This window comes from Scyliorhinus canicula, chromosome 13, assembly GCF_902713615.1.
Source record: "Scyliorhinus canicula chromosome 13, sScyCan1.1, whole genome shotgun sequence".
Classification (NCBI taxonomy): domain Eukaryota; kingdom Metazoa; phylum Chordata; class Chondrichthyes; order Carcharhiniformes; family Scyliorhinidae; genus Scyliorhinus; species Scyliorhinus canicula.
The window spans coordinates 158,931,682-158,955,312 of NC_052158.1; the positions used below are offsets into that span (position 1 = coordinate 158,931,682).

General features: G+C 42.5%; 1 protein-coding gene across 7 annotated transcripts in view; it reads left to right on the forward strand.

The window, feature by feature from the left end:
* Nucleotides 1-5,245: 5,245 nt before the first annotated feature.
* The window catches only part of LOC119976098 (extracellular calcium-sensing receptor-like), a 35,534-nt gene continuing 17,148 nt past the window's right edge, over nt 5,246-23,631 (forward strand). For 2 of the 7 annotated variants that reach the window (XM_038816256.1, XM_038816262.1), the window contains exon 1: nt 5,976-6,055. Coding sequence is in view for 4 of the 7 variants with exons in the window: in XM_038816260.1 (XP_038672188.1) it covers nt 5,981-6,055 (75 nt within the window). In the remaining 3 variants the exon portion in view is untranslated. Of the gene's footprint in view, nt 6,056-23,631 lie in introns of all 7 variants that reach the window. The other 5 variants (XM_038816260.1, XM_038816259.1, XM_038816261.1 and 2 more) reach the window with 5 other exon arrangements.

The following is a 23,631-nucleotide window of genomic DNA, read 5'->3' on the forward strand; positions in this document are numbered from 1 at the left end:
AAGACCTCACTACCACTTAATCCGCAAAAGCCTCCTAACCTTTATGGACACTAAGGGCTATTTAACATTGCCAATCCAGCTAACCTGCACGTCTTTGGGCTGTGGGAGGAAACCGGAGCACCCGGAGGAAACCGACGCAAGCACTGGGGGAATGTGCAGACTCCGCACAGTCAGTTACCTAGCTTGGAATAGAACCTGGGACCCGTGGCGCTGTGAAGCCGCAGTGCTAGTCACGTGTGCTTCCGTGCTGCCCATATGATTTCCAGAAGGGGTTAGATACAGTGTTTGGGGCTAGTGAAATCAAAGGATATTGGGGGGGGGGGGGGGGGGGGGAGAAGCGAGAACAGCCTATGGAGTTAGATGATCCGCCATAATCATAATGAATGGTGCAGTAGGCTCAAGGGGCCTATTTCCATATTTTCTAAGTATATGTTGCTGAAACATTGGATCGGAGTCATGGTTCCTCTTTATGTTAGTTGGTTGACATCGTCCAGGCCAGCTATCTATGTGCCATATATGTTATGTGAACGAGAATTCGTGACTTAGTCTAAATAAAATAATTCTCCTGATGGGTGTATGGTTATCATGTCCTCTGACCTCCTCTTGGGAAATAAAGAAGGGCAGGTGACAGAAGTGTTTGCGAGGGAGCACTTTGGGATCAGTGACCATATTCCATTAGTTTTATGATGGCTATGGAAAATGATAGGTCTGGACCAAAAATTCTAAATTTGGGCAAGGCCAATTTTGATGGTATTAGACAGGAACTTTGAAACGTTGATCGGGGGAGTACTTTGACAGGCAAAGGGACGGTTGGTAACTGGGAAACTTACAAAAGTGTTCAACCAGAATTCATGGTGAGCATATTCCTTTTAGAATGAAGGCGAAAACTGGTAGAAGTAGGAAGGCCTGGTCAAAAAGAAGGAGGAGGTATATGGCATGCATTGGTTGCTGGAATCAAGTGGATCCCTTGAAGAGTATAGAGGTTTCGGAGTAGAGTTAAGAGAGAAATCAGGAGAGCAAAAAGGGGACATGAGATTACTTTGAAAGATAACGCAAAGGATAATCCAAAGAACTTGCAGAAATATATAAAGGGCAAAAGAGTAACGAGGGGTAGATCAGGGCCTCTTAAGAATCTACAAGGTCATGTATGTACGGAGCACACGAGATGGGTGAGATCATAAAATAATATTTCTCATTGGTATTTATTGTTGAGAAAGGAAAATTGGTAGGGAACTTGGGGAAATAAGAGTTACAATCTTGAGGAGTGTAACTGTTGCAGAAAAGGAGGTGCTGGCAGTCTTAAAGCGCATTAAGGTAGATAACTCCCCGGGACCTGATGACATGAAGCCCAGGATGTTGCGGGAGGTGAGGGGTCAAATTGCAGGTCCCCTAGCAGAGATATTTGAATCGTCGAGACCTACAGGTGAGGTGCCTGAAGATTGGAGAGTCACTAATATTGTGCCTTTGTTTAAGAAAGTCTGCGGGAAAAAGGTTGGGAACTGCAGACCGGTGAACATAACGTCTGATACTTGTGAGGTGGTGCATTTCAGTAGACTGAATCGGAGTAGGACCTAGTCAGTTAATGGTAGGATGTTGGGGAGAGTTACAGAACAAAGAGATCTAAGAGTACAGCTTCATAGTTTCTTGAAAGTAGCCATGATGCCTGATAAATGTAGTCATGGTTCACCTGAGGAATGAGCTGTGCTCCAAAAACTAGTGATTCGAAACAAACCTGTTGGAATTTAACCTGGTGTTGTAAGACTTCTTACTATGCTCACCCCAGTCCAACACCGGCATCTCCATATGATAAAATAATGAGAGTCATAGATAAGGTAGATAGTCAACATATTTTTCCAAATAAAGTGGAGCTTAAAACTAGAGGGCATGGGTTTAAGGTGAGGGGGAAGGATACGAAGGGTGCAGAGGGGCAATTGTTTCACACAGAGGGTATTGAATGCCTGGAATAAGCTATCTGAGACAATAGTAGAGGCGGGTACAATTTTGTCTTTTAAAAAGCATTTAGACAGTTTTATGCAAAAGCTGGGTATAGCTGGATATGGGCCACATGCGGGAAACAGTGACTAGATTAGTGGTAAAAACTGGTCGGCATGGACAAGTTGGTCCAAAGTTCCTGTTTTCATGCTGGAAACCTCTATGACTCTATAATATTCTGGGTCATTGTCACTTTAGAAATATCATTTGCAGCAGAACGGGCACTGAGATCCGGATTTCAAGGGCTGTTAAACAAAATTTCTCTGTAATTTTGCCAAAACCACATTGATTTCTAACTCAGTTGCAAATGAGTCAGATAATCCATTTTAGTTATAGGACATGATTATGTTTTTCATCATGTTAAAGATCCATACTGGTATCAGAGCAAATCATAATGCGTCATCTCCTGGTGCCATCATGATTTCAGCTTCCTGCCCTCGAATAGAGGGGGAAACTGCCGATTTCCTAGTCTGAATATCTCAGCCGCAACACAAAAAAATATCAGTCAATGGATTAACCTTTTAAAATTACATTACAGAACAAGTCAAGTATATTGTATTGCCACTGCACCAAGAGCACACATTTAACGCCCAAAAATGTGTAACAAAAGCTGGTCTTACTGCATCCCAGGCTATAATAATGATCTTTATTGTCACAAGTAGCTTACATTAACACTGCAATAAAGTTACTGTGAAAAGCCCCAAGTCGCGACACTCCGGTGCCTTTTCGGGTACACAGAGGGAGAATTCAGAATGCCCAATTCACCTAACAGCACGTATTTCGGAACTTGTGGGAGCAAACCGGAGCACCAAGAGGAAATCCACGGAGAAAACGTGCAGACCCCGCACAGACAGTGATCCAAGTGGGAATCGAACCTGGGACCCTGGTGCTGTGAATTCATAGTGCTAACCATTATGCTACCGTGCTACCTATAGAACCAGAGCCTACCTTACCAAAGGTCACTGTCCGGTAATTAAGTCAAAAGCACAAGCTGTATAGCGACCGTGAGGAATCATATGGAGAGTGTTTCTGTGGAGTTGCCATCCTCTTGTCCGTCGTTCACTTGGGATTAGTCTAATTGCTGGTAGAGCTCGGAAGATTGTGGTAAATTTCCGGTTTGACCTTCAAAATAATTCGTGTAAAGTAATCATGATGTACAAATGTTTGGATATTCACTTAATTTCAGTTTTTCTTTAGGAAACCGGAAACCAACTGGACAGAGTTCCCCTTCAATGCGCAAGTGCAAAGTAAAATTTAGCTGTAGCATTTGCAGCACAGAGTCAAATGATGCAATCGGTTTACGTCGGAAATTATGCGTCATAAGAGCTTCCTCCAACTTCATGTCACTTATTGGCATATATCTTTGTTCCTTTTTCTTTCCTCCGCCTATTTAGTTTGCGATTAACTTTGACTATGGCGCTGTGGTAACTGATACATTTAGGCACTCAGACAAAAAGGGACATTTAGTGCTCTAGTAATTCCTATTTCAAAAGTAATTGCGCTTTTTGATCTAAGCTGGACACATTATGTTGCTTTAAAGAAGTAACGCTGTAGAAGGAAACAATTGCATTGCAAAGGACTCAATGGCTCACTATCGACGCAACCAAAGTGTTCAGTAATAAACACATTTTGGGATAATGCGCTGTGCCAAAAATGTACGTAAAATGGGTACCTATATGTAAATAACACCTCACAACAACGCGAATAATAAAAAAAATATGAGAAAGTCAGGAAAAACGGTAAATATTGACGTGAGATTGCAATCAAAACAGCGCAGCGTATTAAAGAAGCAGATGGAGGAAAATATTTAGACGGAAATTATTCGAGAGACATCGAAACATGACTATTGATTTCATGAAAACAGAGCCTCATCGCCTCTGTCAGTGACTACAAACCTGACTTGTGGTCAGTGACGCTCAATCTTCGTCCCGCAAGGAAACAAAATTAAATAAATCGCATTTTTCTATCTTGCTTTTTAAAAAAATCACATCAGTTCTCCAGAGCAGCCGCAAGAATTTTAATTCTGTCATCTGCCGTTTGTATGCCCCATACACAGATATTGAGCCCCATGAAAAATCAAGAGAGTCAGAGACCATTTCATGTTATTTGATGACGAAGAATCCAATCAGCAGATTGTGACACAATATAATAGTAGACTGAGGTATTTTTTTGGTTTGATGTGCCTGGTTTGTTGCGGATGGGTTTGCTCAGTGTTCTTGACAGCTGGTTTGTAATGCCAGGAAAGTCGAGCAGCGCGGGTTCTATTCCCGTACCAGCTGAGAATTCTGAATTATCCCTCTGTGTACCCGAACAGACGCCGTAATGTGGCGACTAGGGGCTTCCCACAGTAACGTCATTGCAGTGTTAATATAAGCCTCCTTTTGACAATAAAGATTATCTATGTATTAATGCAGATCGGGGTAGAAAGTTATTTGCTGCCCTGTGTTTTGCACAGTAGCATATTTATCCGAAAGTAGAGTCCGGAGGGGGTGCACACAGACAATTAGGCAGCAGTTACAGATAACTCGAATAACTCTCGTATATAAAAGAAATATGCAGCAATCTGGGTATATGTCAGAGGAAGGGGGCGAATTGCAGACATTTATGGTGACATGGCAAGCGGGAGCAGGGTACAGAGATCGACACAGCAGATAAATACTTCTGTGAGAGAAAGACTCCTCTGAACTTGGAAGGAAACATTGCGGCATTTCGCGCATTTGGGCGCGTGTGAAATCGGTCAACGAGGTGAAAGTCTCCGACCACCGCCACAGTCAACCCGTCCCTCCCCTTCACACGTACATTACTGGTTAGGTATTTGTCCCCAATGTATTGAAACAACTGATTAAATATGTTAGATAGGCGATATAATGTCCCCGGTCGCGTTTTGTAGAATGTCAATGCCAAGAATCGTCTGGTGCCACGGTTGTTTTCTTGCGCAGTTAATTCTAAATGTTTCAGTTGTTGCTGGTTTGACAACACTATGTTCCAGTACTAAACATATTGCATAATAATTCACTGAGGAATTTCTCCCAACACAGCAGCGGAACTTAGAGAAACTTCCTTGTCACACTATTCAGCCTTGAAATTGCAACACAACGTTTTTTCTTGACGAACGCACATCCTGTAAAATAGTGACATGATGCGTTTCAAACATTACTATGTTGCAAGTATTGCAGTTGGTTGGCCAAACGGTAAAGTAGCTAGAGGCATCTATAATAAACATGATAGATAAACCAAAGGAACTGTGCTGACGTCCTCATAATACTGGATCAGCTGAAAGTACGTTCAGGACTAATTGCGCGCAATAAATTTAGGTTCGGAAAACAGGACTGACTTTGTCTCAGGCGACGAGCTCTTTGGGTGAGTGTGATGTTCGTGAATCCCGACTATAGACAGCTCGATCGAACTCACCTTCCTGGATTGGGTTACCGGGAGAGCCTCAACACGTTCCATCAAAATAAATCTAGGGGTAACCCCCAGCAAATCGTTTGAAGGGGAGACCATACCCATTGCTGGCTGCGTCTGGAGCGCTAATGCCGATGCTAATCGGCTCAACACCACTGGCCGATAGGGAAATAAATTCCTTGGCTAGTTAAACGGAAAGACTATTTTTCTGTAACAGAAACAATGACATCTGTGTCTGCAGAAGCTGAGGCGTTGGGAAGCTCGAGCAGTCACCATATTTCAGACAGTTTTTAAAAGCTACGTAATACTTCTTATAGTTACTTTAAGCTTTATGTGTTTTGCGAGTTGTATCTATGATATTTACAACCAGACTCTATGTGTCACAGGAGGACGTTCGCTATTCGTTTAGTTGAAGAGGATCTTCCGTCTTATTTCATAGGGACTGTCTTGCATGAAGATGGCTCTCTCGATAATTACTCACTGGACATTCCACTAAAGAATTAGCCATTCGATCCTGTCTTCGATCATATCTCTGTCTCAACCATAATGGCATCCTGCTTGGACAAGCAGGAAGATCAGGAAGATGAGATCGGTTACCACAACGTTGCTAATGTACCACAGGGGTTATCACCGGTTGAAGCACAGATCAGAAGTGAAGGTGAGGTTCATGGTGCAGAAGCGACGGATAGAATTCTTAGTTCGCAGGAAATAGGCGAAGGACTATCCTACGGTGAGAAGCCGAGAACCCATTTCTCAGTAATTCAGTCTTCCATAGAATCTCGAAATTATCAGCGTGCCGCAGAAACAACCTTAAGACGAGTGGTTGAGAATATGGAAGAATGGGAGGGGAAGCTCGCTTCCATCGCTTCTAAATTGGACAAACTTTGCTGCGAATTGCAGGACACGACGGAAACTGTAGCCGAACAGAAATATCCGGGTCATCAAGGTCCAAAGAGTAGCTTTTAAAAAAAACCTTAATAAATTTCATGTAGCAGTGCTGCCAGAGATGTTTTTAAACAGACGTTTTCACAGAGGTTCAAGGAGCTGCTGGCAGGACACGGAATTTACCCATATCTAGCCAGTCCTTGAATAAAAAAAATTGAGAAACAATCTGATGGAAGGGTATAAACATAGAAACATAGGGCAGCATGGTGGATTAGCCCCGCTACCTCAGGGCGCCGTGGTCGCAGTTTCGATCATGGCTCTGGATCACTGTCCGTGTCGAGTTTGCACATTCCCCCGTGTTTGTGTGGGTTTCGCCCATGCAACCCAAAGATGTGCAGGCTAGGTAGATTGGCGACGCTAAATTGCCCCTTAATTGGAAAAATGGGTACTCTAAATTTATGTTACAAAACATAGAAACATAGAAAATAAATGCAGGAGGAGGCCATTCTGTCTCTCGCACCCGCTCCCCCATTCATTAATTACATGGCTGATGATCAAGTTCAATATCTTGATCCCACGTTCCTCCCATATCCCTGATCCCTTCAGCCCCAAGAGATCCATCCAATTCCTACGTAGAGTTACACAACGTTTTGGCCTCAACTACGTTTTGGAGTAGCGATTTCCAGAGATTCACCACTCTCTGAGTGAAGAAATGTCTCTTGACCTCAATCCAAAAAACTCTACCCCTAATCCTCGATCTATGACCCCGAGATCTTGACTTCCTCAAGAATGGAAACATTATTTATGAATCCACCCTGCCTATTCCAGTTAGAAGTCTACATGTTTCCATGAGATCCCCCTTCACTGTTCTCAACTCCAATTAATATAATCCTCACCGACGTAGTCTCTCCTCACATGACAACCCCGCCATACCAGGAAGCAGTCTGGTAAACCTTCGGTACAGTCCCACTACAGCAAGAACACGCTTCCTCAGATAAGGACACCAAAACTGCACCAAAAACTCCAAGTCACACAATCCTCACCAACAGCCTTTATAATTGCAGTAACAAATCCCCACCCTATGCTCAAATCATCTTGCTATGAATACCAGCATACTTCTTTACTGCCTGTGGTATCTGCATGCTTACTTTCAGTGACTATTGCATGAGGACACCAAGGTTTCGTTGAGTATCGACCTCTCTCAATTTATACGCATTCAAAAAATAACCCACCTTCCTATCTTCTACCGACGTGGATAGCCTCACATTTATCCACATTATACTACATTTGCCATGCATGTGCCCACTCACTCAGCCTGACCAAATCTCGCTAACGCATCTCCACATCCTCCTTAAAGCTCACCTTCCCACTGAACTTTGAATCATCTGCAAATTGCAGATAATACATTTAGTTCCCATGTCCATATCATTAATATATAATATTGCCATTAGGGTCCTAGCATAGATGCCTGAGGTGCCCCACTAGTCACTGCCTACCAAACAGAAAAAAGACCCATTTATTCCAAAATTGCGCTTCTTGTTCGCTACCCAGCTTTCTATCCATCTCAAGGTATAACCGTCATCCCATGAACTTTAACTTTACGTATTGATTTGTCACGTGAGACCATGTCAAAAGCTTTCTGAAAGTTGACATATACAAGATCCACCGTATCTCTTTGGTCAACTCTACCAGTTATATCTTCAAGCATAATTTTCCTTTGGTAAATCCATTCTGACACTGTCTGATCACACCACTGCTTTCCAAATGCTGTGCTATGAAATCCTTGACAATGGACTCCAGCATCTTTCCTACTACTGACGCTAGGCTCACTGATCTATAGTTCCCTGGTTTCCATCTACCACCCTTTTTGAACAGCACGTTACATTCACTATCCTCCAATCTGAAGGAACCATTCCAGGGTCCAAATAATTTTCGAAAATGACCACTATTGGACCCACTATTTCTTGGGCTGCATCATGAAATACTCTGGGGTGAAGATTATCAGGCGCTGTAGATATGTCCACCGATTAATTTTCCCCAAGCCATTAGTTTGCTCATACTAATTTATTTCAACTCCTCACTAAAACTTGAGTTTCTTAGAACTTCTGGTACATTCGTCATGTCTTCCTTTGCGAAGAGAGAATCAAAGTACAAATTCCGTTCCTTAGCCATTTCTTTGTGCTGTTAAGAATTTCTCTATTTCTGACTGCAAGGGACCTACATCCGTTTTTATCAATCTTTTTGTCGTTACTTGCCTCTCGAAACTTTTACACTCAATTTTTGCGTTCCCTGCTATTTTACGCTCAAATTGCATTTTCCTCGACATAATCAATTATTGATCTGCCATTGCTGAATTTTAATATGTTCCAAACCCTCATGTCTATTGTTTTATCTTGCTAATCTGCATTCCCATTCTTTGAATCTAAGCTATCTCTAGTTTCCCATGTAATCTATACTTTGACCACAGTTGCCTGTGATGTTATTTGATTTCTGAATGTGAATGGTTTTACAGTGTAATGTATTTCTCATAATGAATATCCGGCAATGTATTGAACAAAGCTAATTTATTTACACTACAACTGAATAGATTCAACATACTTGTGAAGATATAAATGAAACAGATTTACTAAAACTATGATTCTAACTACACAGCTCCTGATAACACGACTATTCATTATCTCGACTAACGACCTACTCTTTGAATCAAAGGTATCACGTGATCCACGTGTATGTGCTTGATCGCCATTTCGTGGTTGGATGTAGTTACAGTAAATTGTTACCCTTCACTATTCTTACAATACACATATTGTCACATTGCCTTTCTTTTAAGTTGTTTGGATATGCATTCAAACATATTTACAGTGCATGATGCTTGTTGAGGCCATACATGGCTTCACAATATTATTATCATGATGTGGAGACGTCGGCGTTGGACTGGGGTGAGCACAGTAAGAAGTCTTACAACACCAGGTTAAAGTCCAACAGGTTTGTTTCAAATACGAGCTTTCGGAGCACTGCTCCTTCACCTGAGGAAGGAGCAGTGCTCCGAAAGCTCGTGTTTGAAGCAAACCTGTTGGCCTTTAACCTGGTGTTGTAAGACTTCTTACAATATTATTATCCATCAGTTAACAATTCTTTTCTCTTTTTTACAAATAAAGTTTGTCTGTTTTCTTCCTGTGACGTGTATATATTCTCAGTGCAATCTTGTCTTTCAGTTGTGTTTGGTTATTCTGCAAACCTCTACATGGTATTGTTCCAATGCTGCTGTTGTGTTCATTTCTGGAATGATGTCTACTAACATTCTGTTGAAGTCGCTTTGACCAGCTCTGTATCTATTGTGATGTTTGGGAATGTGGGTTGAGTCACCTTTACCTTAATAAGTGCTCTGCTGTTTCTTCTTAAGATAGAACTTTCTTCCATTACTACTATATAGGAATGCGAAACTGCCTGGCATGTGACATGTGCCATGATCGACCATCCATTTGAGAGTTGTACTCTGACAGTATCACCTTGTTCTAGCAGTGATATAGAACATAGAACAGTACAGCACAGAACAGGCCCTTCGGCCCTCAATGTTGTGCCGAGCCATGATCACCCTACTCAAACCCACGTATCCACCCTACACCCATAACCCAACAACCCCCCCCCCCCCCCTTAACCTTACTTTTATTAGGACACTACGGGCAATTTAGCATGGCCAATCCACCTAACCCGCACATCTTTGGACTGTGGGAGGAAACCGGAGCACCCGGAGGAAACCCACGCACACAGGGGGAGGACGTGCAGACTCCACACAGACAGTGACCCAGCCGGGAATCGAACCTGGGACCCTGGAGCTGTGAAGCATTTATGCTAACCACCATGCTACCCTGCTGCCCTTGCTTTTCTGTCGTAGACTTCCGTTTGGGTTTTCGGATTGCATTTTCATTTTCAGTACTTGTTGTTGTAAGACACGGTAACACGGTGCGTTTCTTTTGATTCAGCAACAACTGTGCTGGAATGTATCCTGCCGCAAGTGGTGTCACGCTGCAGCTTTACAAAACTTAAGTTTGGGTCGCTGTTTGAATCCCCAGCTTTCTTTAGTAATATCTTAGCAACATGGAGTCCCTTCCCATCCTTTCCATTGGCCTGTGGATGATACTGGCTGCAGGTTACATGATGGAAGCCATATTGTCTGAAAAACTCAGTCCACTCGATGCTATCAAAATACGGTCCATTGTCACTCATTCCGTGAATGGGATTCCGTGCATAGTGAATATTTCTTTCAGAGTTTTGAGAACTGCCTTTGAGCTTGAGTTGGATTGTTTTATTACCTCAGGGTAATTCGAAAAATAGTCGATGACTAACAAGTATGCACTGCCTTGAAAGAAAAATAGATCAATGCCTACTTTTGACCACGGTGTTGTGACGATTTCGTGCATAGTCAGTGCTTCATTTTGTTAATGGGTCTGGTTCTTCTGACACGTTTCACATTATACAACTAGGTTGTTAATGTCATTGTTGATTCTCGCCATACACAGACTCTCGAGCTCTTTGTTTATATTTCCCCATCCCCAGATGGGCTTCATGTACCTTGCTGAGGATCATTTGTCATAAAAGTCAGTATTACAATACGATTTTACCTGAGCAGGAGCCCATTGGCAATGTTTAATTCTGTTAATGTGTTTCAATAGTTGGAACAAGTTCCTTTGGGCCAAACATCCCGTATGTATTTTAACACTCCTTGGGTAATTTCATCCTTATTTGTTTCCTCTTTCGCCTTGTCATCAAACACAGGTAGGTGCTCTTCAATGAGGGTTGCTTGAACTTCAGTGATCTATATGATGTCTGTCGTCCTGGGATCATCGGTTACACGTGGTAGTGCATCGGCACACAACTATCTCCTTTCCTGGCATGCAGACTAACTCAAAATCGTACCTTGGAAGTTTTGTTACCTGTCTCTGTAGTCGTGGAGACATGTTGTTTAAATTCTTTGTTATAATTGAGACGAGAGGACGATGATCGGTTTCAACTATGAATATGGGTAACCCATACACGCAGTTATGGAATTTGTCCATATTTGTGAGTAGACCCAAACACTCATTTTCAATTTTCACATAGAGCTGCTCAGTTCGTATCATTGCTATTGAGGCATATGCAACTGGTTTCATCGTGCTTCAATTGTCTGCTGCAATAGCACTGCGCCAATGTCTTCTTTGCTGGCATCGGCCAAGATCTTCCTACTGCTTTTGCTATCTAAGAACGACAGAGCTCGTGCTTTAGTGAGTGCTGTTTTCGAATCAAACCACTCTCTGTTATGCTCATCAGAGCAATTGAACATCACATTCTTTCAGATAAGCTGCCTTAATGCCATGGTGCATGAAAGCCATTTTGGCATGAATTTTCCCAATACTTGACAACACCAAGCATCATTACGTCTGCCTTCTTGTCTTTTGGACATGACATTACAGTAGTGGCTGCTATCTAGTAATGGCTGCTATCTTGTCACTGTCTGAATGGACTTCTTGAGTTGATAGTTGATGACCCAAGAAAATTAGTCTGGAGATGCCAAATTGGCATTTTGCTCTGTTCAGTTTGAGACCAATCTATTCAATGCGATTCATGACTTGCAGATGTCGTGCATTATGTTTTTCTTAATTTGATGACCAAATGATTATGTTATCCATGTACACTTGAAAAATTAAGATCTTTACCCGTCAGTCTGGTTTCAATAAAACTCGAGAGGGATCTGTAGGTATGGTATTATTTATTTTTAATCAACTTGCAAGGCTGACCCGTTCTATTGAAATTCAGAACACATACAGTCTTCTGAACGTCCCAGAACCAAGTGAGGTCGAGGACAAAGAGATATCTGCACATATCATTCAAATGGCATCATATTCGACATACAAGATTCCCATAGGTAATCCTGTACACCTCCTGACCGGGCCATATATCCTGATTGGCTCACTTCGCATTCCTCAACCCTGGGTCTCTTGTTACCCAGCATTCTTTTCACCATCCTCTGCACGAGGCTCCCCTCCCCCCTTTCTGGTCATGCTTTGCTCAATTTCTTTGTTCTTTGTCTGTTAACTCACTACCATCAGACCAGCTCTATCCTCTACATTATTCTAACTAATTATCCTATTTTATATCACATTCGTTTGTTCAATTCCTCACACTCGTACACCTGTGATACCATCGACCATCTGTTCCATAGCCCGATAAAAAATTTGGAAGCTAAAAGAATCCCGAAAGGCATTCTGTTGAAACAGTATCTCTGTATCATGTGTTAAACGTGCACAGTTTTTATACTTGCTCCATTTAATTCTAGTTGCCAAAACCTGGACGCGTCCAGCTTGATAAAGATCGTGGCACTGACATTCCACCAGTAATTTCCTCCCTTTTAGCAATCGGGGTAGTGTTCCCGCTTAATATTCTGATTCATATCCTTGGGATTGATACAGATTCTCAGGTCACCATTGGCTTTCTTGACACAAACCATAGAACTGACCCAGTCCGTTGATTCTTCCACTTTGGTGATTATTTACAGCTGCCACACATACTCAAGTTCCACTTTTAAACGTTCCCTCAAAGGAGCTGGTGCCCTCCTATGTGGATGAATTACTGGTTTGCCATTTGCTTCTAACTGAATTTTGTGTTCAAATGATGATGTTCCCATACCGTGAAAGAAGTGAGGAAATTTCTGAATAATTACCGCAATATGGTCATTCCAATTGGAATACATCCTGCCCGAGCTGTAAATGTGTTTAACGAGCGACAGACTCTCACACGCCTGAGCACCAAGAAACGATGATTTAATTGGTTCAACAATCACGAAGTAAATTTGAATTTCTTTCTCTTTAACTCCAACAGTTAAATAGCAAGTACCTGCACGGTTATCAAGTTGCCATTATTATCTCGCTGTTGACAATAATTCTCGTCAATGACTGGTTGTATCCTTAGTCTGGCTATATCTGCCTGATTAATAACATTGACTCTTGGTCCTATATCCAATTCTACCTTGATGTTGGTTCCGTTTATTATGAAAGGAATCGTCCAATCATCTGTATTCTGAATGATTTAAATGTGTTTAAAAGTTTCCTAATTGGGAATTTTTTGATGTGCGTTTTCTATGCTTTCCACTGTTTCAACAAAGAAGGAATCCTCTGAATCAAATTCATCTTCCTCTGAGTCAGGTTTGATTGCTTGTTTTATTTTATTTTTTAATGCTTACTTCTTGAACAGCTCTTCCTTTGTTTACTATACTGAACTTTTTAAACTGCTGCAAATTTGTTCCTGTTCTACTTGAGACGCGCAATTGTTGAGGTTGTGACATTTAGCTCAGGTTTCTCCATATGCAGGGCATTTCTTAATCGGTTGTGTGTGCCATACCTTCTAAACGTAATGACACTCACGACGCCATACCTAAAATGGCTGCGTTTATTCTTGAAATGGATGCCGAATGGAGCACGTTTTTTTCTAGGTGCGCCACTGTATTAATGGCATCGTCCACATTGTCAGTTTTCACACCACTTTCTCCGACACTCATTTCTGAAAATTGATTTCTTGCAAGTTCGCTTGCTCCTCGCATACTGATTGTGCCTTCTAAAGTCAAATTAGACTGTCACAATAAACTTTCTTGCACTTCGTCACTTTCTACTCCGTCGATTATCTGAACTTGCAAAAGTGAGTCGAGGAGAAATCAAGAAATTACGTGTCCGTGCTTTTAGTCTCAGATCTGTTTTGAAGCAGTCAAGCGTTTCACCTGCTTTTTGCACAATTTGCCTGAACACATACCGTTCAAATATTTTGTTTTGTTGCAAGTGGCAGTGCTTGTCAAACATCATAGAATCATAGAATTCACAATGCAGACGGAGATCATTCAGCCCATCGAGTCTGCACCGGCCCTTGGAAAGAGCACCCCATCTAAGCCCACGACTCCATTCTATCCCCATAACCCAGTAACCCCAGCTAACCTTTCCGGACACTAAGGGCAATTTATCAGCCAATCCACCTAACCACCACATCTTTGGACTGGGCGAGGAAACCGGAGCACCCGCAAGAAACCCACACAGACAAACGCGTGGAGAACGTGCAGACTCAGCACAGACTCGAACCTGGGACCTTGGAGCTCTGAAGCAACTGTGTTAACCACTGTGCTACCGTGCTGCTCCTCGATCACTTTGTCGTATTTTTTTAATCTGCCTGATCCTCCAACCGGAATGTGGTCAGGATTTCAATGGCTTGCGAGCCAGCCATTGTTAAAAACAGTGCGATTTGTGCTGGTCGCTGGCCGCTTCTCGGCCTAGGGCAGAGATATAAAATACAAACTGCTGCTTGAAATTGCACCAATTAACTTCTACTTTACCTAAAGTACTTCGACTGGGATTTGCTTCGACATGGTCCTTGAAGTCAGATTTTGGATACAAAGGTTTCTCAGTTTTTTGCATGGAAATTTCTTGCAATTTTCTCGTTTCTTTCTGCACCTTCCAACTTATCTTTAGCATGCACACCTTGTACAATTTTATATCCACTCCTGGTATCATGTGATGTTTTTTGGTTTCTGATTGAGGATGGCTTTGAAGTGTAGTGTCTTACAATGTACATCAAGCAATGTATTGAACAAAGCTAATTTATTTGCATTGCAACTAAGTAGATTCGACTTGCGACACATTGACTAAACCTATTATTCTAACTACACAGCTCCTGAGAACACAACTATTCACTATCTCGACTAAGAACCTACTCTCCGAATCAAGCGTATCACGTGTTCCACGTGTATGTGCATGATCGCCAACTAGTAGTTGGATGTAGTTATTGTAAATTGTTAACCCTTCATTGTTCTTACAACCAAGGGTTCTATCGCAACTTGGTTGCCATCTTATACTTTCTCATTGCACACCCAGTCTAAGATGGTGTGTTCCCTTGTTGGTGCCTCGACATAATGTTACAGAAAACCATCTCATGCACGCTCCAGAAATGCCTCCTCTTTTAGACTCTGACTAACTTGAGTCACCCAAACTATATTCAGATTAAAGTCACCCATAATCACTGATGTTCCTTTATCACGTGCATCTCAGATTTCCTGGTTAATTCTATGCCCAACATCGCGACTGCAGTTTGGTAGTCTGTATACCATCACTGCGCAAATGTGTTTGCCCTTTGGTGTTTCGTACCTCGTACCAGACAGATTCCACATCATCTGTACTAATATATTTCCTCAATATTGTATCAATAAGTTCCATAATAAACAATGCAACTCCACACCTTTTCCTTTTTGCCTGACCTTCCTAAAAACTAAATAGCGATCAATATTATCCTACCCTTGATCTCTACAACCACAACTACATGATATTCCTTTACATGCACCTGCGCAATTAATTCAACTATTTTATTTTTCATTCTCCATGCGTTCAGGTACACAACCTTAAAGCTAGTCCTTTTAACCTTCCTTGTTCCGCCCCAACTCTTTTTTACAGTGTATTTATCTGATGCAGGCTCATTATTCCTCTGCCTATCACTGTTCTTATTCTAATTTCTGCATTTTTCTCTTGTTCTTGATTTTCCCGACTATGAATCCTTATATAGATTCCCAACCCTTGCCCTGCTAGGTCAAAAGCTTCTCAATCATTCTGGCAAGTACACCTACAAGGATATCAACACCATTCCGGCCCAGGTGTAGCCTGTCAAGTCTTACAGGTCCCACCTCCCCAAAACCGGTACCAATTGCCAGAAATCTGAAGCCCTCCCCTTCACACCACCTCTTCGGCCGTGTATAGGTGGAATACATCCTATTATTTCTACTCTGACTAGCAGGTGGCACTGGCAGTAATCTTGATATCACTATCTTTGAGTTTGACTTGTCAACTTTCTTCCAAACTCCCTATATTCTGCTTTGAGGACCACATCCCTTTTTTACCTATGTCCTTGCTAAAGGCGTGCACTACAACCATTGGCAGTTCACCCGCTCCACCCAAATGTCCTATATCCGCTCTGGGACATCCTTAACACTAGCACCGGGGAGACAACATACCATCCTGGTGTCTCGTCTGCGGCCACAGAAACCCCTATCTATTCCCCTTACAACCGAATCCCCTGCAACTATTGTATTCCCACATTTCTATGATGTAACAAATTTGGCTGTTTTGCTGTTCCCTGAGACGTCGATTCCCTCAAAACTTTCCAAAACGCCATATCTGTTTTGCAGGGGAATGGCCAGAGGAGATTCCTGCACTGGCGGTCACCCATTTCCTTCCTGCCTGTGGTATGACTACATCTATATTCATGTTATGCGCGACATTCTCCACCTCACATGTGCTCCACAGTGTCCTCACCCGCCACTGCAGCTCCGAAACTCGGCTTTCTAGGGGCTGTCACTAGAGACACCCCCAAAACACATGCTGGCCCCGGGCACTGGAAACGTTCGTGGCTTCCCACATGGAGCAAGAAGAGAAAAGTGTGTGATTGGGCTGATAGTTACAACATTTCCTTGGTTGGGCTAACACCAATCAAGGGGAACCACATGAAAATTTGAGCAATAATATTCATAATGGAGGTAATGATAATGGCAGGATTTTTTTGTAAAGGGCAGGTGTGTCCTGAAAACCCTCTGCTTCAAAAGTATATGGGTGCTGGCGGTTGGTGGTGGGGACAATTGTGGTGAGAGCAATGGGTTTCTGTTATAGCAGAGTATCAGATGATAATGGTCAAAGGGGTCACATTGAATCGTGGATCTGGTCAGCCATTGTTTAATTGAATACGAAGCATAATTAAGGGTACGAGGCTACATCTTCAATGTGGTCGTTCGACTAACTCCTCCAGCCCCTTGTCAGCATAGTAAGAAGTCTTACAACACCAGGTTAAAGTCCAACAGGTTTGATTCAAACACGAGCTTTCGGAGCGCAGCTCCCTCCTCGGGTGAATGGCGAGCTACATACCTCGCCATTCACCTGAGGAAGGAGCTGCGCTCCGAAAGCTCGTGTTTGAATCAAACCTGTTGGACTTTAACCTGGTGTTGTAAGACTTCTTACTGTGCTCACCCCAGTCCAACGCCGGCATCTCCACATCTTGTCAGCATAAGCGGTTTCTGGATAGGATACAGAAGGTATCGAATCTTTGGAGAATAACATGGACCTTGCCTTTTTTAATACATTTTCAATGCTTTCAAAAGGGGAATGCATATTTTGTATCATTTCTCCTGATAGCCTGAAATCTGTGCGACCCTTTGGCCAGCTGCTGCTCCGAGGAAAATGTCATTTCAGACATTTAAAGCTGTAAAGCTGCTCAGTACCACCACTCTATCAACATTATAAACTCTAGAAGCGCTATTTTGAACTGTGCATGTGGACCCGTGTACCTCAGACCGTTGGCTCAAATGGTAGACTCAATGTGAACAAAAAAATCTTTTATTGTAGACCATTGCCCGGAATGGGCGTGTTGTTAGGTGAGGAAAGTTTGAACAGGGAAGGCTTGTATCCGTTGGAGTTTAGAAGAGTAAGATAGGACTTGAGTGAAACATTGAAGATCTTGAGAGCTCGTGACAAGGTGATGTGGAGCGGATGTATTCTCTTATAAGAGAATTTGAACTGACGGTATTACTGTTTAAAAATAATAAAAATATTTAAGACAGAGGCTAGGAGACTTTTAAAGAAGGGGGTTCAAAGATGTTCGGATGCAATCGAGAAAGTGGAGTTGAGGTTAAAGTCAGATCAGCCCTGGTCTTATTGAATGGAGCAAGCTCCTGCGTGAAGGCCCACTCTTGCTCCTAATTCACATGTTCATAAATTCGTTCAAAAACTCATATTTGAGTTGATTTCAGAACATATATTGATTTGTTAAATAAAGCTGGATTTGCTACGAAGAGGTAATCTGTGCTACTTTAAGACATTGCATGTAGACTTGTAAGAAAGCTGAGCCAGCAAGTGACACGTTGTGGGTTGTGGTTATTGCTGATTTGTTGATTTGAGCACTGGTTTCTCAATGTCCTGCGGGTTTTTGCTGTGCCTTTCTTTCGTCAGCAGATCTGTTGTTCCAACCACCCCCACCCGCCTCCCCCAAAAACGTCCTGAACGACAGGTTATGTTAAGTAAAATTTGGTTTAAAATATAGTAGATGTTTTGTCTTCTAACTTAGCTTCTCGAGCAGTGTACATATGTATGGGAAAATTGACCGACAGTTTGCACAGTATGCCTTCACGCCGTTTTGACTTTAAGGGCTCTACGTACGTTATCCATAGGGTCTGGTTTAGCACACTGGGCTAAATAGCTGGCTTTTAAAGCAGACCAATGCAGGCCAGCAGCACGGTTCAATTCCCGTACCAGCCTCCCCGAACAGGCGCTGGAATGTGGCGACTAAGGGCTCATTAAACTGCTTTTTTGATCTATCCCATTCGTGTGTTTCTAAATTGCGCGGTTGGGAAATGGGGGGTCTACACAGCATACATCAGAAATTGACAAAATAACTGGGAAACAGCATGAATCGAACGATACAGAATCAGCCGATCGAAGTACACATGCCCAGGCTTTCATTCATATTGAGTTACATTCAACGAAATTTCGGAAGAGGCGCATCACTGCTGGCAAATTAGAAGTCAATGCGTTCACACGATTAAAAAAAAAATATTTCAACAAGAATGTTTCCTGCTGTTATGCACGTGCCAACGGCAAACTCAATCGTTAGTTGCTCGTCTGCCATTAAATGTAGAATTTTAATTGGCACGGGGTTGATTCAAGTCAATGAGTTTCATGGGCCAGTTTATTTCACCGAGATAAATATAGTGAATTATTAGGGTATCCACGAAGAGCTGGAAAATCCTGGTGCAAGCCTGTATGTTCAACACAAAGGCCGCACAGTAAGAACCTTGCACCTCATGCAGGATTTGAAGACATATTCGAATGTTCGAGCAGTGTCAGGTATTAAAGAATCCACCAGCCTCGATAGCCAACCCTGCCTATCCCCCATAACCCTAACCACGTTGTGGGTTGTGGTTATTGCTGATTTGTTGATTTGAGCACTGGTTTCTGCATGTCCTGCGGGTTTTTGCTGTGCCTTTCTTTCGTCAGCAGATCCGTTGTTCCAACCACCCCCATCCGCCTCCCCCAACCCTGAATTTCCTGAAAGCTGAGGCCATTTTAATGTTAATGTTTGTAAATGTTGATCGCGGTGTGCCTCCATTTAGAAGAGGTCTCTCTCTCTCTCTCCCTCTCATTTATCAACCATACCATCCAGCTGCTTCGAAGCTGAAAGTCATCTGATTGACCGTCTAACTTTGTGATTACATAGACCATCTTACGTGGACGGCAAGACCATTAACTGGTCACTTCAGGAGATGTCACATTGAGAGACTGTCGCACATAGCGCAGGAATCAAAAGCCCTTGAGGATAATCTCCCGCATTATCGTTCTTCTAAGTATTTCCAGTTCTAACAATTATGTCTGCTGGAAGCACTTGCCTGTCATTTTCTTTATTAATTTTCGGGTTATGGGCGTCGTTGGTTAGGCCAGCATTTTGCCCTTCCCTAATTACCCTCCAGAAGGTATTGGTAAGTTGCTTTCGTGAACCACTGAGGTCTTTGAGGTGCAGGTACACCCACTGCGCTGTTGGGGAGGGAGTTCCAGGATTTTGCCCCAGCGACAGTGAAGGAATGGCGATATATTTCCAAGTCAGGCTGGTGAGTGACTTGGAGAGAAACCGCCAGGCTGTGGAATTCCCAGCTATCTGCTACTCTTGTCGTTATCGATGGTAGTGGTTGGAAGGTGCTGTCTGAGGAACTTTGGTGAGTTACTTCAGTGCATCTTGCAGATGATACACACGGCTGCCACTGTTCTTCGGTGTTGGATGGGTTGCATGTATGTAAAATGTCTTTGGCCTGGATGGTGTCGAGCTTCTTGAGTGTTTTTGGAGCCGCACTCATCCAGGCAAGTGGTGAATATTCCATTACACTCAAGACTTGTGCCTTGGGGCCTTGGGGCTGGTTTAGCTCACTCAGCTAATTCGCTGGCTTTTAAAGCAGACCAAGGAGGCCAGCAGCACGGTTGGATTACCGTACCAGCCTCCCCGGACAGGCGCCGGAATGTGGCGACTATGGGCTTTTCACAGTAACTTCATTGAAGCCTACTCGTGACAATAAGTGATTTTCATTTCATTTGTCATTGTAGATGGTGGACAGGCTTTGGAGGATCAGGAGGTGACCTACTCGCTGTAGGATTCAAACATTTATCTGATGACATAAATAAATCGTGCTAAGACCATTAGTATGGGAACGTTATTTCATAATTTCCATTCATGCTCTCTGGATTAGTGATCACTGACAGTTAATTAATCTTATATTACTGATGTTCCAATCTCCCTGGATAATTGTGTTCAATAACAACATCGCCCCTATGAATTCAACTGAGAGTACAGTAGCAGCTTAATTAATATTTTGTATAGGCATTAGCCTTCGGCTACAGACTGCGATTATATAAATGTTACAAAGAATAATCAGGCAATTGTCGAGTACAGAGTTGGTGACGTTTTTGAAAATGCATTACAGATTCGGTCTCCTTTTATTTTTGTGTGCCTATATTCTGGCAAGTGTTGACGCAGTTTGCAAAGTGGAAAGGAAGCTTAACCTGCCCGGATTAGTAAATGATAGCTTAATAACAATTGGAGGACTGTTCCCCGTCCACTTTCGAGTTGTGGAGCCAGATTTAACATTTAAAACCCCGGCGGAATCTTTGCATTGCGAAGGGTGAGTTGCAATTTATTAGATTACATAATCTCGGTATTATCTTGTTAAAATTAAGAGAGAATTATTGAGTTAGCTCATGGCAATGACGACTCAATCATGATGGAAATTATGTGTCATAGTTGTTAGCCATTAATAAGTAATCTAATCAATTGGATAATTCACCAATTCCTCATAATTTGTCGCACACCAGAGGTTAATTGGTGCTGCAATCAAAGCTTCCAAATATGTTGCTTTTGTTATTTAAACCCCAAGTTGGCAGGCCAGCCCTAAATTGTTTGAAAGATATGAAAGGATTAGGGGTGTGTTGAGGATGACACATTCGAATTCCAGAAGCTAATCTTGACATTGAAAAGGCTGTTGAGAGATGTAAGGACATTCAGGTTTCGAGGAATGAAGATGCGGAATATTTGTCACCCTGTAATTGGAGTATATACAAACAAGAGCGACAGTTTAGTGAGCACTGCTCAAAAAACTATGATTCTGATATATTCTAGTATTCTTGTAATGGATGCTAAATACGTGGAGGGACGATCCGATGTTGATAAATGCTGAAGACTAAGCATAAAATAATTAGAAGATCAGGGAAATATTTTGCTCCATCCTACTCCTTCGCTGGAGAAAGATACGGGATTAAATTAAATGAACAGCTGGGAACTAAAATCGCTCAAAATCTGGGACAAAATCAAGCAGTCTAGCCGTGCCCAGCGTGTCATCCGGTACTTCTGGAGAGAATGGATCAGTTAATATTTCAACAGTACCCACTTCTCTCAAACTGGGTGACATTAAACTGCTTCTTATTAATTATTTGTGTTCAAAGTTGCACTACCATGTAACGGTTGGTCTACATATATATACCCGTACTGAGCATGTCATATGTGGAATACCACTAATTTTACTTAAGTGGAAATCAGGCGGTTTCTAGAACAAACGTTCACCTCCCAGAGCCAGATTACACATGAAAAAAAAGAAAATTTGCACAGTATTGCTTTTGATTAATTAACGGAATGTGGGCCCGCTGTCTAGAGCAGCATTTATAGTGTATCCCTAGTTTATCTTCAGAATATGGTGGTGAGGTACTTTCTGATCCTGCCGCAGTCCCTGAGGTGTAGGCACACCGTCAGCGGTGTGATGGAGGGAATTGCAGGATTTTGACCCAGCGGCAGTGAAGGAACAGCCGATATGTGTCCAAGTCAGTATGGTGAGTCACCTGGAGGGGAATCTGCATGGCATGGGGACCCCAGGTGTATGCTGGACTTGTTCTTCTACATGATCGTGGTCGAGTGTTTGGAAAGTGCTGTCCAGAGAATTTTGGCGAGTTCCGACAGTGCATGATGTAGATGGTGCACACGGCTGCCGATGTTCGTCGGTGGTTGTGGGATTGAGTGTGTGTGGTGTTCGCGGGATCAGTGAACGATAACTTTCAAGGGTGAGTTTCAACACAGAAGGTGCATTACCAGTATGCCTTATAAATAAAATAATTTACATGAATTGGAAAATTGCTTCCGTTCAAGGTATACATATTAATGTATTATTGATGTACTGTATTAGAAGGTTAACATGTAAATCAGTTAACGTGTTCAATTAGCATCCGAAGAAAAGTCTGTTGGAGCCATTTCCTTAGCAGTTCATGGAAATGGAAACTCAAATAATCCATGAGTTACTAGATTATACCATGGCAAAGATGACCCATTTACCCGCTTCACCTAAGCCATAGTTCGGCTGTTACTGAAACGCTATCCACGCATTTGTTAGCTGCAGACAATTTTGTTTTGAACACAGCTGGCCGAGCTCTCCTCTTGAATCATTCCCAAACTTTAGCCCATCCAAAACTCTATTTTTGTCCCGACGTTCGGGCGGCACGGTAGCACAGTGTTAACACAGTTCACAGCTTCAGGGTCCCAAGTTCGATTTTCGGCTTGGGTGACTGCCTGTGCGGAGTCTGCACGTTCTCCCCGTGTTTGTGTGGGTTTTTTCCCACAGTCCAATGGTGTGCAGGTCAGGTGATTTTGCCATGCTAAATTGCCCTTCGTTTCCAAAAAGGTTAAGTGGGATTACTGGGTGACAGGATAGGGTGGCGGTGTGGGCCGAGTGTGGTGCAGACTCGATGGGCCAAATGGCCTCCTTCTGCACTGTAAATTCTATGATTCTATGATTTACCCAATACAATTGGCGACCATGCTTTCAACGGTGCATGCTCTAATCTCGAAATCCTCTTCCTTAACCTCTCCGCCTCTCTACCTCACTCCTCCTTTAAAACGCCATTTAAATCATTGAATACGCTGGTGATCATCGACCCGAATATTGCCCATGTGGTTCCGTGGAAAAGCCTGTTATAACGACCCTGTGAAATTTTACTGTCTTAAAGGTGCACTAAAATGCAATTTGCTGTTATTTCTTACTTTCCAATCTTTGCCGAAATCTTGTCGGTGTTTTGAGTGTTCGGCACAGGATACGCATTGGTGCACAGCATTCTGTTCCAATGTCTGAGAATATTGCCACGAACTGAAATTACTCTAATTCTGAACTGATCCAAAAAAAGACTAGATTAAAACATAAGTGCATCATGCTTACCATTCCAAGTTCAACAAAATAAATACATTTTCAACTTTATCACCCGAACAAGTGAAGTGCAGCTT